The following is a 16,403-nucleotide window of genomic DNA, read 5'->3' as shown; positions in this document are numbered from 1 at the left end:
CAGACTGGTGTGTTCTGCATTCTGACTTTCTCAGGAACCGACCATATCATCTGAAAATGGAGGTAAATCTCAAATGCTCCAAATGTTTGTTGATTTTTCAGAGAATATACCCTAAGGCATTACCCAATATGACAGACTTCTGACCCTGGAGGACCTACATATTGAGAAGCAAAGTGGCATTGCCTTGAGCTGTGCTACAGCCAAGTTCCATTTCTTACTGCCTTCGGGTGACCGGCCAGATTCACGAGGAACATTCTCAGAAGGTGTATGAGCCTGTCCACCTACAGGCCAGGCAGAGGACTATTCCTGACGATGAGATCATGGCCACAGAAATATAGTTGAGGACACAAAAATCTCTATTTTTATAATGTTTACCTTCTGTCTCATTGTATACAGATGTGAGGTTATAAAACTGACATCTATTTTCAGCACAGGAAACCAAGTAATTTAACCCAAGCCTATTTAAGAAAAAAAAAAAAAGGACAATACATATGTCTGAAAAGTGGTTTCCATATGCATATGCAAATACAAGCATCAAGGTATTTTATTATATTTTCAGTTTGGTTAATGTGTATTTTAGTATGCCAAGGTTCTAAAAGAGATCTCCAAGATTTACTTTGTCGGGAATTTTCTCAAGTGTTTTTGTTTCTCATCACATGTGGAGGCTGTATTGGAGAAATGGCCTTCCCATGACAGCAAAAGTTCAGCATCGTGTCAGAGATCCTTTTATTTTTCTTTTGAAAGACTAACAACTGGCTACTCAGATGTGGTGCCCAGACCCACAGCATTAGCACCCCCTTGGAGCCTCTTCAGAAATGTAAAGTCTCAGCCCCCATCCCAGGCCTGCGGCCCCCAACGCTGCATGTGCACCAGATCCCCAGGTGATCTGAGTCCGCCTAAGCGGGCTGGCAGCACCGCACTGACTCACCAGGCCACAGATGCCATCGATTCTGGAATCTGGCAGGTTTTATTATCCAGATTGATGATCACCGGGTGCAGGAGAAGCTGGGCTCCCACCGTCACAACCGGCCTTGCTCTGCAGGGAGAAGACACACGGTTTTAACCAGCCCCAGGAGGGGCAGGCAGAAGCCCCCTGCTCCACTTCTAGAGGCCACGGCCAACATTCCCGGCCCCGGTGCCAAGAATTCCCCTCACTGAGTGAACAGGTGGGCTCTAGACTCAACCAACGACCTCCAGACACATCCGGTAGCTCACGAATACAAATAAAGGAGCCGTGGGCCCATGAAGCACAGCCGCGCTCACGGACCTTCTCTGTCTGTGGAGGGGCTCACGGCATTTTGGCGACATGGCTGTGAAAGATCTCTCCTCTGGGACCTGCTGGTCTGTCCATATTCGCATCTGAATATGAGGAGATACATCATCCTGCAGTCACGCACGTTGCATCTGTAAGTACTCGAGTTTTGCTAATTTTGTCGCCATGTTGGCTGGTGATTTTGAACCGCTGATCGATCATTTTCTAGACAAGCTTTGCAGATTGAGCTAAACCCATGAGGGTGAGCTGACTCATGCTGCGCTTCACGTGGAGCAATGGTTCTCAACCCTGACTGCACGACAGAAGCACCCCGGGAGCCGAAAAACAGAAGCCAGTCTCCCGGGGTCAAGGCCAGGCACTGGAATGTCAAAAACAAAAACCTCCAGGTGATTCTGTGGTGCGGCCGAGTTTGAGGAGAGGGTCTAATATTGAGTAAACTCCATTCCAACCACCCAGGGAGGATAAGTCAGACAAGAAAGTAAGTCACTGGGAAAAGGAATGGGGCAATATTTATAAAGCTTGGTGCCAAAATATGAGAAATGGGAGTGAAATCTCCAGATGACAGTGTGAAACGACGCCACGTTGCTTAAGCTTTCCTCCGACAGGAGGGAGGGCGGGGTCTTGGGGCAGCGTGTTGTTTAGGGCACTGGTTTAAACAATTCCATGATTACCGTAATGGCGCCTAATGGGAATTTTCCTGAACTCCTTTGCGCTATTATCTGTACTCTGTTACGTGATTTTTCTTTTCAATATTGTGTTAGCTCCAGCCCTTGGAAAAGCAGATGATAAGACAGGATTAGACACAGGCCTGGGCCTTGGCACAGCGTGTTGTTTAGGGCACTGGTTTAAACAATTCCACGATTACCGTAATGGCGCCCAATGGGAATTTTCCTGAACTCCTTTGCGCTATTATTATCTGTACTCTGTTATGTGATTTTTCTTTTCAATACTGTGTTAGCTCCAGCCCTTGGAAGAGCAGATGATAAGACAGGATTAGACACACAAGACACTTATTAGGGCAAATACTGATGAGGGAAAAAGGGGAGGGAGGGAGGAGGCTGGGACCAGCAGTCAGAGTGTGATGTACATCTGATTCCTGTGAAGAAGTAAGGAAACAAAAGAGGATCTGGGAAAGAAGCTCCAGCCAGGGCACTGGGGAGCCCTTGAGCCAAATCTGCCTGCTAGTGGAGCTCCAGGTGGGCCTGTATTTGTATCCCTGTTGTGTCCAGTAATCGCCCAGGAGCAGCTCATGGGAGATAGGGCCTTGTTGCACATGTAGACTCAGAGCACAGTGGAGGGACCATGAGTCAATTTCACTCCATCAGCTCTGAGTGGTGCATCTTCATGGCCACCACAAACACAGCCCCATCCTTCAGGTACTTTGAGAGTTTCAATCACCTGATTCTCTACCCCCTGAGGTGGACAGTGGCTGGTGTAAATCAGCCCTCTGAGTATGTCTTGGGACTGATGAGGAAGACAATCTTGCCTACTTGAGGAAACCTGCTTTAGAATCCCTCAGGGAGTTGACCTAGGTTCGAACTATGTGCCCAGAACACCTGGGTTGGACCTCTGCCTTTTGTCTTGATATCCTGACCTAGTGTCTTGCGTTCCTATAAAACTTTTTTTTTAAGAATAAAAAAGACTCTAAATTTTTTTTAAGAAGAAAGAAGAATCTAGTAAGTAACTGGTAGCACGGTCTACCAGTTACTTATTATTCCATGTACCTTACATGCAGATTCTCACTTAATCCCTTCAACAAAAATAAACTTGTAAATATTATGCCCATTTTACAATGAAAAAAATCTGAGGCTCAGAAAGTTATAGAAACTCGCCCAAGATTACAAATGGGTGAGTGTGTGGACTGGCCAGGTTTTTTAAATCCAGACCTGTCACATTTGAACACTTGTTCAATTCTTGCTTTGGGAGGCTACCAATTCTTGGTATTTCTATTCCTTAATGTAGTGTCCACACTTGATGATAGAGGCCAGGGTGCATAGCAACACTCCCCCACCCTGCATTCCTTATCTATAGGCACATTTTAATGCATTTCCAAAGCAAAGAGAAGTATTCAAATGTAATAACTTTAAAAAGTGTGTCATTTTAGAAGTTCTGCTAACATTCACATCTTATTTAATGTTATGTTAGTAGAAGCTGGAAGTTTGGTCATGAGGTATGAGAAAAAAAAGACAGAAGGGCTGAAAGAAAGGGGAAAATATTGAGAGCAAATACTCCTCCAAACTTTACAAAGGGCATCTAAATGCTCTCCAAAATAAATAGTTGGGATTTACTCTTTAAAGAAAAACTAACAACGAAAAAGAAATGCATTTGAGACAATTAGAAGAACATATCCACGGATGGAGGAATAAAGAAAGTGTGGCGTTCAGCCATAAAAAGGAAAGCTTGCCATTTATGACACACAGAAGTACCTTGAGAGCATTATGCTAAGTGACAAAAGTCAGACAGAAAAAGATCAATACCATATGATCTCACCTACATGTAGAATCTAGAAACAAAAATCAAAACCAAAAAATGAACATAAAGATACAGAAAACAGATCAGTGGTTGCCAGAGGTGGGGATGAGATGGAGTTGGAAATGGATGAAAGTGGCCAAAAGTATAGACTTCTGTTTATAAGATACATAAGTTTGGGGGATGAAATATATAGCATGGTGCCTAGAGTTAATAATACTGTGTTGTATATTTGAAAGTTGCTAAGAGGGTAGATCTTACAAGTGCTCATCACACACACAAAAACTGTAACTGTGTGTGGTGATGGATGTTATCAACTAGACATTGTGGTGATGATTTTGCAATATATACAAATATTGAATCATAATGTTGTATGCCTGAAACTAATATAATGTTACATGTCAATAAAAGAAAAGAGCATTTGCATTCCATCAACCACATACCTGTAAACAGCTACTTTTCCTGTTCCAAATGCACCCACAATTAAATCTAAAAAAGACAAAAACACACAGCACGTGTACAAATTTTATAGAAATGATCCAAACGCATAAATAGCACATAAAGCATCCTGAAATGCTGATTGCAGAGTGAGAGTCATAAAAGTAAGAACAGCAAATCACACCGTTCTTAAGACATTTTGGAAAGGATACTGGAACTTCACTCTAGCTCCATATGACACATACATCAATAGATCTCAAACCCTTCTGGACTCAGGAAGGCCAGCCTTCTAGAAATGCTTCAGATGCTCATCGTAACACCATTTCTCCTATCCTCCAGACTCAAGGCACACATCTTAAATCAAAAGGGGAAAAGCAGGGGCTAAGGGCCTACTAAGTGCCAGGCTCGTAGCACGTAGTATTTTATCATCCCGCTACCGGAGCAACCCTATAAGGAAAGTATTTTACCAACGAAGTGAGACATTTTGGCTGTCATCTCATCACAGCCATTTGCTCTTGACAAATATGCGGATGGCGAGTATGGTTTTGGCAGAGTGATCAGTAGCATATGAAATAACTGACATAGCATTACAGCCGTCTCTCCTCATTTGCAGTTTTGCTTCTTCAGTTTCAGTTACCTGTGGTCAACCACGGTCTGAAAATATTAAGTGGAAAATTCCAGAAATCAACAACTCATCCGTTTTAAATTGCACGCCGTTCTGAGCAACGTGATGAAATCTCACGCCGTCCTGCTCTGTCCCGCCCGGGATGTGAATGATCCCTTGGTCCAGCGTGTCCTGTCCATAGTCACTTAGCCAACTTGGTGTCTCAGTGCTTGTTCAAGTGACCCTTACTTTACTTAACAATGGCTCCAAAGTGCAAGAGGAGTGAGACTAGGGACTTCCCTGGCAGTCCAGTGGTTAAGACTCCATGCTTCCACTGCAGGGGGCAGGGGTTCGATCCCTGGTCGGGGAAATAAGATCCCGCACGCCGCGTGGCACAGCCAAAAAAAAAAAAAAAAATTAAAATTTAAAAAAATTTTTTAAAAAGGAGTGATGCTGGCAATTAAGATGTGCCAAAGAGAAGCCGTAAAGTGCTTCCTTTAAGTAAAAAGGTGAACGTTCTCCACTTAATAAGGAAAGAAACAAAATCCTATGCCGAGGTTGCTAAGATCTGTGGTAAGAAGAAATCTTCTCTCTGTGAAATTGTGAAGAAGGAAAAAGAAAGCCGTGCTAGTTTTGCTGTCGCATCTCAAACTGCAAAAGTTAAAGCCACGGTGGGTGAGAAGTGCTTAGTTAAGATGGAAAAGGCATTAAATTTGTAACAATAAGATATTTTGAGAGAGAGAGAAACCACATTCACATAACTTTTATTATAGTATATGGTTATAATTGTTCTATTTTATTATTAGTTATTGTTGTTAATCTCTGACTGTGCCTAATTTATAAATCCAGCTTTATGTATAGGAAAAAACATAGTATGTAAGGGTTCAGTACTCTCTGCGGTTTCAGGCATCCACTGAAGGGTCGTGGAACGTATGCCCCCCTGGATAAGCAGGGAAACCACTATACAGAAATATTAAATAACAACAACAATGATAATAATAAATAGCACAGATTGAACACTTATTCTAGGCCAGGAATTCTTTCAATGGATTTACTTTAACTTATTCTTAACAAGTTAAGAAGTCTCTACATATTATTAGCACAGTTTTGCAGAAGAGTAATTTGAGACTTAGGGAGGCTCACCGATATATTCATTGAAGTTCACACAAGTACATAAGAGGTGAAGCTGCGTTACAGTGGTGCTGGGCAACAGAGCAATCTTAGACTATTTGAGAGGTAATGTTCACAATGACCTCAGTGACCGGCTGATATATAGGCAGAACTCTCTGTTTTTCTTAATCTCATCTATAATGGTTATTCTTTCTCGGTGGATGCAATCAAACAAAAATTTAAATGACCTGCAGAGTAACATTTAGAAGCAGAGATGGAAAACTGGATTCGGAAGAAATAATGGCCACAGAAGAAAACTTACAATAGCTGAAACTCTAATCGGTTAATTCTAGTAGGACAGAAGTGAAAATGAAAAAAAAAAAGAAAAAGAAAAAGAGAGGAGGGAACTCCTTTGTCAGTGCCATATGGAAAACCGATCAAGAAATTAAACTGGTTCAATGGAATTCGTACAGGAAAATGATTTGTAGCCACATGCCCTTGGCATTCACCTTTCCAGAGCAAAGGAACTGGCCAGGCTGCAAGCAATATGATTCTTCTCTAGGGGCCTCTCTTGGCCAGGCCGAGGGCATTGTCCTCGGTGCATGATGCATGGGAGTTGGATGGATAAGCAGGTACATGAGCTCACGTGGCTGCTTTCTTAGGGTGACTCTGAGACATGTACTTCCCTGTCTCCCAGATTTCCCCAGCTAGACAGAGCTCGAGTTGCCCACCCTGTCAGCCTTTTGATGATAATCTTCCCTTCCCACATCTCTCTTCCCTACTCCCTTAGCAATGATTTTCTGGGGATATTTCTCAAACCACTTGCCTTCTTTTTTTTTTTTTTTTTTGAACTTTATTTAATTTATTTTTTCATACAGCAGGTTCTCATTAGTTATCTATTTTATACATATTAGTGTATACATGTCAATCCCAATCTTCCAATTCATCACACCACCGCCACCTCCCTCCACCACTTTCCCCCCTTGGTGTCCGTATGTTTGTTCTCTACGTCTGTGTCTCACTCTCTGCCCTGCAAACTGGTTCATCTGTACCATTTTTCTAGATTCCACATATATGTGTTAATATACGATATTCGTTTTTCTCTTTCTGACTTACTTCACTCTGTATGACAATCTCTAGATTCATCCACGTCTCTACAAATGACCCAATTTTGTTCCTTTTTATGGCTGATTAATATTCCATTGTATATATGTGCCACATCTTCTTTATCCATTCGTCTGTTGATGGGCATTTAGGTTGCTTCCATGACCTAGCTATTGTAAATAGTGCTTCAGTGAACATTGGGGTGCATGTGTCTTTTTGAATTATGGTTTTCTCTGGGTATATGCCCAGGAGTGGGATTGCTGGGTCATATGGTAATTCTATTTTTAGTTTTTTAAGGAACCTCCATACTGTTCTCCATAGTGGCTGTATCAATTTACATTCCCACCAACAGTACAAGAGGGTTCCCTTTTCTCGACACCCTCTCCAGTGTTCGTTGTTTGTAGATTTTCTGATGACAGCCATTCTGACCGGTGTGAGGTGATACCTCATTATAGTTTTGATTTGCATTTCTCTAATAATTAGTAATGTTGAGCAACTTTTCATGTGCTTCTCGGCCATCTGTATGTCTTCTTTGGAGAAATGTCTATTTAGGCCTTCTGCCCATTTTTGGATTGGGTTGTTTGTTTTTTTAATATTGGGCTGCATGAGCTGTTTATATATTTTGGAGATTAATCCTTTGTTTGTTGATTCATTTGCAAATATTTTCTCCCATTCTGAGGGTTGTCTTTTCGTCTTGTTTGTAGTTTCCTTTGCTTTGCAAAAGCTTTTAAGTTTCATGAGGTCCCATTTGTTTATTTTTGTTTTTATTTCCATTACTCTAGGAGGTGGATCAAAAAAGATCTTGCTGTGATTTATGTCAAAGAGTGTTCTTCCTATGTTTTCCTCTAAGAGTTTTATAGTGTCCGGTCTTACATTTAGGTCTCTAATCCATTTTGAGTTTATTTTTGTGTATGGGGTTAGGGAGTGTTCTGATTTCATTCTTTTACATGTAGCTGTCCAGTTTTCCCAGCACCACTTATTGAAGAGACTGTCTTTTCTCCATTGTATATCCTTGCCTCCTTTGTTGTAGATTAATTGACCATAGGTGCGTGGGCTTTCTCTGGGCTTTCTAGCCTGTTCCATTGATCTATATTTCTGTTTTTCTGCCAGTACCATATTCTCTTGATTACTGTAGCTTTGTAGTATAGTCTGGAGTCAGGGAGTCTGATTCCTCCAGCTCCGTTTTTTTCCCTCAAGAATGCTTTGGCTATTCAGGGTCTTTTGTGTCTCCATACAGATTTTAAGATTTTTTGTTCTAGTTCTGTAAAAAATGCCATTGGTAATTTGATAGGGATTGCAGTGAATCTGTAGATTGCTTTGGGTAGTATAGTCATTTTCACAATATTGATTCTTCCCATCCAAGAACATGGTATATCTCTCCATTTGTTTGTATCATCTTTAATTTCTTTCATCAGTGTCTTATAGTTTTCTGCATACAGGTATTTTGTCTCCCTAGGTAGGTTTATTCCTAGATATTTTATTCTTTTTGTTGCAGTGGTAAATGGGAGTGTTTCCTTAATTTCTCTTTCAGATTTTTCATCATTAGTGTATAGGAATGCAAGAGATTTCTGTGCATTAATTTTGTATCCTGCAACTTTACCAAGTTCATTGATTAGCTCTAGTAGTTTTCTGGTGGCATCTTTAGGATTCTCTATGTATAGTATCATGTCATCTGCAAACAGTGACAGTTTTACTTCTTCTTTTCCAATTTGTATTCCTTTTATTTCTTTTTCTTCTCTGATCGCCGTGGCTAGGACTTCCAAAACTATGTTGAATGACAGTGGTGAGAGTGGACATCCTTGTCTTGTTCCTGATCTTAGAGGAAATGCCTTTGGTTTTTCACCATTGAGAATGACGTTTGCTGTGGGTTTGTCATATACGGCCTTTATTATGTTGAGGTAGGTTCCGTCTATGCCCATTTTCTGGAGAGTTTTTATCATAAATGGGTGTTGAATTTTGTCAAAGCTTTTTCTGCATCTATTGGGTTGATCATATGGTTTTTATTCTTCAATTTGTTAATATGGTGTATCACATTGACTGATTGGCGTATGTTGACGAATCCTTGCATCCCTGGGATAAATCCCACTTGATCATGGTGTATGATCCCTTTAATGTGTGGTTGGATTCTGTTCACTAGTATTTTGTTGAGGATTCTTGCATCTATTTTCATCAGTGATATTGGTCTGTAATTTTCTTTTTTTGTAGTATCTTTGTCTGGTTTTGTATCAGGGTGAAGGTGGCCTCATAGAATGAGTTTGGGAATGTTCCTTCCCCTGCAGTTTTTTGGAAGACTTAGAGAAGGATGGATGTTAGCACTTCTCTGAATGTTTGATAGAACTCACCTGTGAAGCCATCTGGTCCTGGACTTTTGTTTGTTGGAAGATTTTTAACCACAGTTTCAATTTCATTACTTGTGATTGGTCTGTTCATATTTTCTATTTCTTCCTGGTTCAGTCTTGGAAGGTTATAACTTTCTAAGAATTTGTCCATTTTATTGGCATAGAGTTGCTTGTAGTAGTCTCTTAGGATGCTTTGTATTTCTGTGATGTCTGTTATAACTTCTCCTTTTTCATTTCTAATTTTCTGATTTGAGTCCTCTCCCTCTTTTTCTTTTTCTTTTTTTTTTTTTTTTGTGGTATGTGGGCCTCTCACTGCTGTGGCCCCTCCCGCCGTGGAGCACAGGCCCTGGACGCGCAGGCCCAGCGGCCACAGCTCATGGGCCCAGACGCTCCACAGCATGTGGGATCCTCCCGGACCGGGGCATGAACCCATGTCCCCTGCATCGGCAGGCGGACTCTCAATCACTGCGCCACCAGGGAAGCCCTCCCTCTTTTTCTTGATGAGTCTGGCTAATGGCTTATCAATTTTATCTTCTCAAAGAAACATCTTTTAGTTTTATTGATCTTTGCTATTGTTTTCTTTGTTTGTATTTCATTTATTTCTGCTCTGATCTTCATGATTTCTTTCCTTCTGCTAACTTTGGGTTGTGTTTGTTCTTCTTTCTCTAGTTCCTGTAGGTGTAAGGTTAGATTGTTTATTTGAGATTTTTCTTGTTTCTTGAGGTAGGCTTGTATTGCTATAAACTTCCCTCTTAGAACTGCTTTTGCGGCATCCCATAGGTTTTGGATCATCATGTTTTCATTGTCAGTTGTCTCTAGGTATTTTTTGATTTCCTCTTTGATTTCTTCAGTGTACTCTTGGTTATTTAGTAACGTATTGTTTAGCCTCCATGTGTTTGTGTTTTGTACATTTTCCCCCCGTAATTGATTTTTAATCTCATAGCCTTGTGGTCAGAAAAGATGCTTGATATGATTTCAATTTTCTTAAATTTACTGAGGCTTGGTTTGTGACCCAAGATGTGATCTATCCTGGAGAATGTTCCATGAGCACTTGAGAAGAAAGTGTAATCTGCTGTTTTTGGATGGAATGTCCTATAAATATCAATTAAATCTATCTGGTCTGTTGTGTCATTTAAAGCTTGTGTTTCCTGGTTAATTTTGTTTGGATGATCTGTCCATTGGTATAAGTGAGGTATTAAAGTCCCCCACTATTATTGTGTTACTGTCGATTTCCTCTTTTATAGCTATTAGCAGTTGCCTTATGTATTGAGGTGCTCCTATGTTGGGTCCATATATATTTATAATTGTTATATCTTCTTGGATTGATCCCTTGATCATTATGTAGTGTCCTTCCTCGTCTCTTGTAACATTCTTTATTTTAAAGTCTATTTTATCTGATATGAGTATTGCTACTCCAGCTTTCTTTTGATTTCCATTTGCATGGAATATTTTTTTCATTTGGGATCACCTGTCCATTGGTGAAAGTGGGGTGTTAAAGTCCCCCTACTATGATTGTGTTATTGTCAATTTCTGCTTTTATGGCTGTTAGCAGTTGCCTTATGTATTGAGGTGCTCCTATGTTGGCTGCATAAATATTTACAATTGTTATATCTTCTTCTTGGAATGATCCCTTGATCATTATGTAGTGTCCTTCTTTGTCTCTTGTAATAGTCTTTATTTTAAAGTCTCTTTTGTCTGATATGAGAATTGCTACTCCAGCTTTCTTTTGATTTCCATTTGCATGGAATATTTTTTTCCATCCCCTCACTTTCCGTCTGTATGTGTCCCTAGGTCTGAAGTGGGTCTCCTGTACACAGCATATATATGGGTCTTGTTTTTGTATCCATTCAGTGAGCCTGTGTCTTTTGGTTGGAGCATTTAATCCATTCATGTTTATTTAAGGTAATTATCGATATGTATGTTCCTATTACTATTTTCTTAATTGTTTTGGGTTTGTTTTTGTAGGTTCTTTTCTTCTCTGTGTTTCCCACTTAGAGAAGTTCCTTTAGCATTTGTTGTAAAGCTGGTTTGGTGGTGCTGAATTCTCTTAGCTTTTGCTTGTCTGTAAAGCTTTTAATTTCTCCATCGAATCTGAATGAGATCCTTGCCGGGTAGAGTAATCTTGGTTGTGGATTCTTCCCTTTCATCACTTTAAATATGTCCTGCCACTACCTTCTGGCTTGTAGAGTTTCTGCTGAGAAATCAGCTCTTAACCTTATGGGAATTCCCTTGTATGTTATTTGTCGTTTTTCCCTTGCTGCTTTCAACGATTTTCCTTGTCTTTAATTTTTGCCAATTTGATTGACTATGTGTCTTGGCATGTTTCTCCTTGGGTTTATTCTGTGTGGGACTCTGTGCTTCCTGGACTTGGGTGGCTATTTCCTTTCCCATGTTAGGGAAGTTTTCAACTATAATCTCTTCAAATATTTTCTCGGGTCCTTTCTTTCTCTCTTCTCCTTCTGGGACCCCTATAGTATGAATGTTGGTGCGTTTAGTGTTGTCCCAGAGGTCCCTTAGGCTTTCTTCATTTCTTTTCATTCTTTTTTCTTTATTCTGTTCCACAGCAGTGAATTCTACCATTCTGTCTTCCAGGTCATTTATCCGTTCTTCTGCCTCAGTTATTCTGCTATTGATTCCTTCTAGTGTAGTTTTCATTTCAGTTATTGTATTGTTCATCTCTGTTTGTTTGTTCTTTAATTCTTCTAGGTCTTTGTTAAACATTTCTTGCATCTTCTCGATCTTTGCCTCCGTTCTTTTTCTGAGGTCCTGGATCATCTTCACTATCATTATTCTGAATTCTTTTTCTGGAAGGTTGCCTATCTCCACTTCATTTAGTTGTTTTTCTGGGGTTTTATCTTGTTCCTTCATCTGGTACATAGCCCTCTGCCTTTTCATCTTGTCTATCTTTCTGTGAATGTGGTTTTTGTTCCACAGGTTGCAGGATTGTAGTTCTTCTTGCTTCTGCTGTCTGCCCTCTGGTGGATGAGGCTATCTAGTCAAACCACTTGTCTTAATGTCTGCTCTAAAAGAACCCAACCTAAGACACAATAATTCTTGTTAAAAATGTTTTTTAAAAAATGGACTCAAATGGCTTCAGGATTAAAATCACAGTCAAAATTCAAGCAACCTAAGTGTCCATCAACTGATGAACGGATAAAGAAGAAGTGGTATGTGTATATGTATATGTGCGTGTGTGTGTGTGTGTGTGTGTGTATACACACACACACACACACACACACAATGGGATATTACTTTGCCATAAAAAAGAATGAAATATTGCCATTTGCAGCAACGTGGATGGACCTAGAGATTATCATACTGAGTGAAGTCAGACAGAGAAAGACAAATATTATATGATCTCATATATGGAATCTAAAAAATAATACAAATGAATTTATGTATTGAGGCAAATCAGAAACAGGCTCACAGACATAGAAAACAAATGTGTCGTTACCAAAGGGGAAAGGGATGGAGGAGGAATAAATTAGGAGTGTGGGATTGACAGATACACGCCATTATACATAAAATAAACTACAATGATATACTGTATAGCACAGGGAACTACATTCAACATCTTGTAATAATCTATAATGGAAAAGAATCAGAAAAAGCATATATATATATATATATATATATATATATCCATTTAATTGAGTCACTTTGCTGTACACCTGAAGCTAACAGAATATTGTAAATCAACTATACGTCAATATAAAAAGTTTTTAAAAACTCTCTTGTTTATAGATACAGAATCAGATTCAGATCATAGGCTCAAGACTGGACTCCAAAGCTCCATATTCTAAAAGATGTGCATGCTAATGTTTAATAAGTCAAATGAAGGTCATCTGAGGAGCTCTGTCTGTGAGATTAAGGAAGACGGTTAAGTAAAGGGCTACAACTTGACCATCTATGATTCATGGAATAAAATATTCTTTTCCAAGGGTTCAAATCTTTGAAGCCAGAAGTCAGAGTTTCTAAGTCTACCAATTTTTAAAATCACATCAGAATTTCAAGTTTTGCAACGATTTTCACATTGATTTTTTTTCTGTTACATTCGTCTCTCCCAGCACATCAGTGCGTTTTTGCTATGTCAGAGGAAAAAGAGCTACTGATTTGAAGAAACATGAACTCTGTTCTTCTTGTATAATCCTGGACTTAATTATTTAGACAAGTATAACACAGGTGGCACTTGGCCTGATCCGTATCTATTGATATGACACACGGACAGGAAAGTTCCATTATGAAACTGATTCAAGGGAGTCATGTGCTTTGTTTTTGTCTCCAAATAAGGTGAAATGTTTGTATCTTGAGATTAGACACTTTATAAATAACAGAAGAATTGTAAGAACTGACTCTTTGGAAATGGCCAAGAAAATGAGACTATAAACTCTTCCAGGGCAGGAATCTTTCCTCAGGTTTGCATATCACAAAGATTTTATGGAGTGGTAGGGGTTGAAATAAATGAAGAAAGAAATAATCTTTGCATCCACGGCACCAGGCACAGTGCCAGAGACAGGGCAGGGACTTTATAAATACCTGTGAAATAGGAGGATGAGTAATCATGAGATAATACACTAAAGAAGAGAGAGATGAGGAAAATGTAACAGTTTTTAAGACAGGCTAATGTCAACTACAATCAAGTTCTGCTGAATTTTGGCATGTGCACTTGAAGGTGTTGGGAGAGAAACCCATACACACACGGAGGCTCCAGATTCAGAGGCTGCATCGTGAAGGAGGAGAAGTTGAGAGCCACCCTCCTGATGGTCAAGAGCAGCACACGTTTTTCTTTGGGAACTCTCCTAGGCCTCAGGATGGGGATTTTCCTACTCTGGAAAAATCAAATATCTGGCGAAACAGGCCACATTTCCTTTTTTCATGAGAATGTGGCCACAGTTATTCAGAGGCCAAGAAAACAGTTATCTACCACCAGAAGTATGTTTGTCTTTTGAGACACCACCTTGGTATTGTGCCTGCTGGAAAAGGCCAGAAGCATTTATGCTCAGGACCTTAAAGTTATCAGATTTCTCTAGGGGAGGAGAATGGATCGGCTGATCTGTATTTCTAACCAATTTGTCCTTCCATAATATGTGATTTGCTTTGATAAGTGCTATGTGATTTCCATATATATATATATATATATATATGATGTTATGTTCCATATATATACATACATATATTTGTTTGAGTATATAGATGTATATACACGTATGTATCTCTCTATATACACACATACATATACACACACACAATTTTTAAAAATCTTGCATAATTCTGCCATGCTTAGGAATTTCTCCCCCCCCCACCCTGCCTTGGGACTTTTACTGTATTCTTTTTATTTTTATTTTATTGGCGTATGGTTGATTTACAATGTTGTGTTAGTTTCAAGTGTACAGCAAAGTGATTCAGTTATACATATATTCATTCTTTTTTAGATTTTTTTCTCGTATAGGTTATCACAGAATATTGAGTAGAGTTCCCTGTGCTCTACAGTAGGTCCTTGTTGGCTCTTTATCTTAAATACAGTAGTGTGTGTATGTTCACATCAAGGAATTTCAATGATCATCTGATGACAAATTTTGGTGCTAATATTTGGATTCATAACTCTGAACTTTTTCCCTCACTTTGAGAAAACAGGTCTTATACCTTTATCTAATGTTTACTTTCCTTTCTTATAGAAACTTCTTTAAAGCACATTCTGAAAACAAGCAAACAAAAACTTTGCCTTTCTTTATACAAAGACATTTAGCCTTTTAATTTTTCCCTTGAAGAAACATTTGGCCACTAAAATTGGTTCTTTCCCCTTAATCAAAAACTGTTCTAAAAATGCTGGAGTCCTTTGTTATCACCTCACATTGCCCGAGAAACAGAGTTTATTTTCCTTTTGGCTTTTGATGGAACTGAGTACTTTTAAGGATATAAAAAGGGGACATTAGCATGAATGCAGTATCAGTTGGCAAGAAAAACTAACCCTAAAAAATGTGAGGTCATAGGAGATGTATTACACCTCTGTTTTGTATTTTATTTCACTAAAACCGTTGTTTTTAAACGAAGAAGAAGTAAAGAGCCAAGTCTCTAAAGTGGTACTTGGACTGTAGGGTCTGATTTCATTAATCTCTGAAGGAAATTTTAGAGTTGGAAGAAGTTCATTGTGAAAACATCAGCTTTGTTCTGAGTGTGGATTTGAGGTCTGGGCCTAGGTAGGCAGGGGGCAGAAAGGAGAGAATGGAAACTTCATGGAAGGGGGTTAGATGGGAGGGGAAGACAACAGGAAGAGTGATGACAGGGTTAGATGAATGAGTCTGCCAGAGGCGTTTCATGGGGGGAAGCCTCCGCGGTCACCCAAGCACTGACATTTCATAAGCTGTGAGCCTTCTTACCTGCTACCTTCTTTCTTCCTACTTCTTACTCTCTCATCTTCTTAAGAAATATACGAGCGCTGGTCTCTTGCTCAAAATGCCATCAAACTCCTCCTTTTAAATTTTGGAGTTAAAAGACATTTACTATTTCAGAATAATTCTGGACAGTGAGATGTGCTATAAAGAGCTTCCAAATAAATGAGAAACATGGGAATGTGAAACTAAGAATTGTATGAAAAGATAATGATGACTCAGGGGCTTCCCTGGTGGCACAGTGGTTAAGAATCCACCTGCCAATGCAGGGGACACGGGTTCGAGCCCTGGTCCGGGAAGATCCCACATGCCGCAGAGCAACTAAGCCCGTGTGCCACAACTACCGAGCCTGCGCTCTAGAGCCCACGAGCCACAACTACTGAAGCCCGCGCGCCTAGAGCCCATGCTCCACAACAAGAGAAGCCACTGCAATGAGAAGCCTGTGCACCTCAACGAAGAGCAGCCCCCGCTCGCTGCAACTAGAGAAAGCCCGTGCACAGCAATGAAGACCCAATGCAGCCAAAAATAAATAAATAAATAAATTTGTATTAAAAAAAGAGATAATGATGACTCCAAAGGAAAGTGCCCCCTGCAGCGTGACCCCCCAAATGTAGAAATCACAAAGGAATTTGAAGATTGAAACTTCTTTTTAAAAACTGAAGCAAGTTCAAAAGAGA

At 39.8% G+C, this 16,403-nt stretch overlaps 1 protein-coding gene and 1 long non-coding RNA gene across 3 annotated transcripts in view; one reads left to right on the top strand and one right to left on the bottom strand.

The window, feature by feature from the left end:
• LOC117196125 (uncharacterized) overlaps nt 1–16,403 on the top strand; it is a 224,209-nt gene that overhangs the window by 19,057 nt on the left and 188,749 nt on the right. The gene's annotated exons all lie outside the window — the stretch shown is intronic.
• ITGA8 (integrin subunit alpha 8) overlaps nt 1–16,403 on the bottom strand; it is a 178,849-nt gene that overhangs the window by 82,523 nt on the left and 79,923 nt on the right. For both annotated transcript variants that reach the window (XM_033403460.2, XM_004278600.4), the window contains exons 14-15: nt 4,186–4,231; nt 929–1,036 (exon numbers count right to left, since the gene is read on the bottom strand). In XM_033403460.2, the coding sequence (XP_033259351.1) occupies nt 929–1,036; nt 4,186–4,231 (154 nt within the window). The remainder of the gene's footprint in view (nt 1–928; nt 1,037–4,185; nt 4,232–16,403) is intronic.

The sequence above is a fragment of the Orcinus orca genome, chromosome 2 (assembly GCF_937001465.1).
Source record: "Orcinus orca chromosome 2, mOrcOrc1.1, whole genome shotgun sequence".
NCBI classification, from domain to species: Eukaryota; Metazoa; Chordata; class Mammalia; order Artiodactyla; family Delphinidae; genus Orcinus; species Orcinus orca.
Note: the sequence above shows the minus strand (reverse complement) of the source record. Positions and strands in the feature narration are given on the sequence as shown.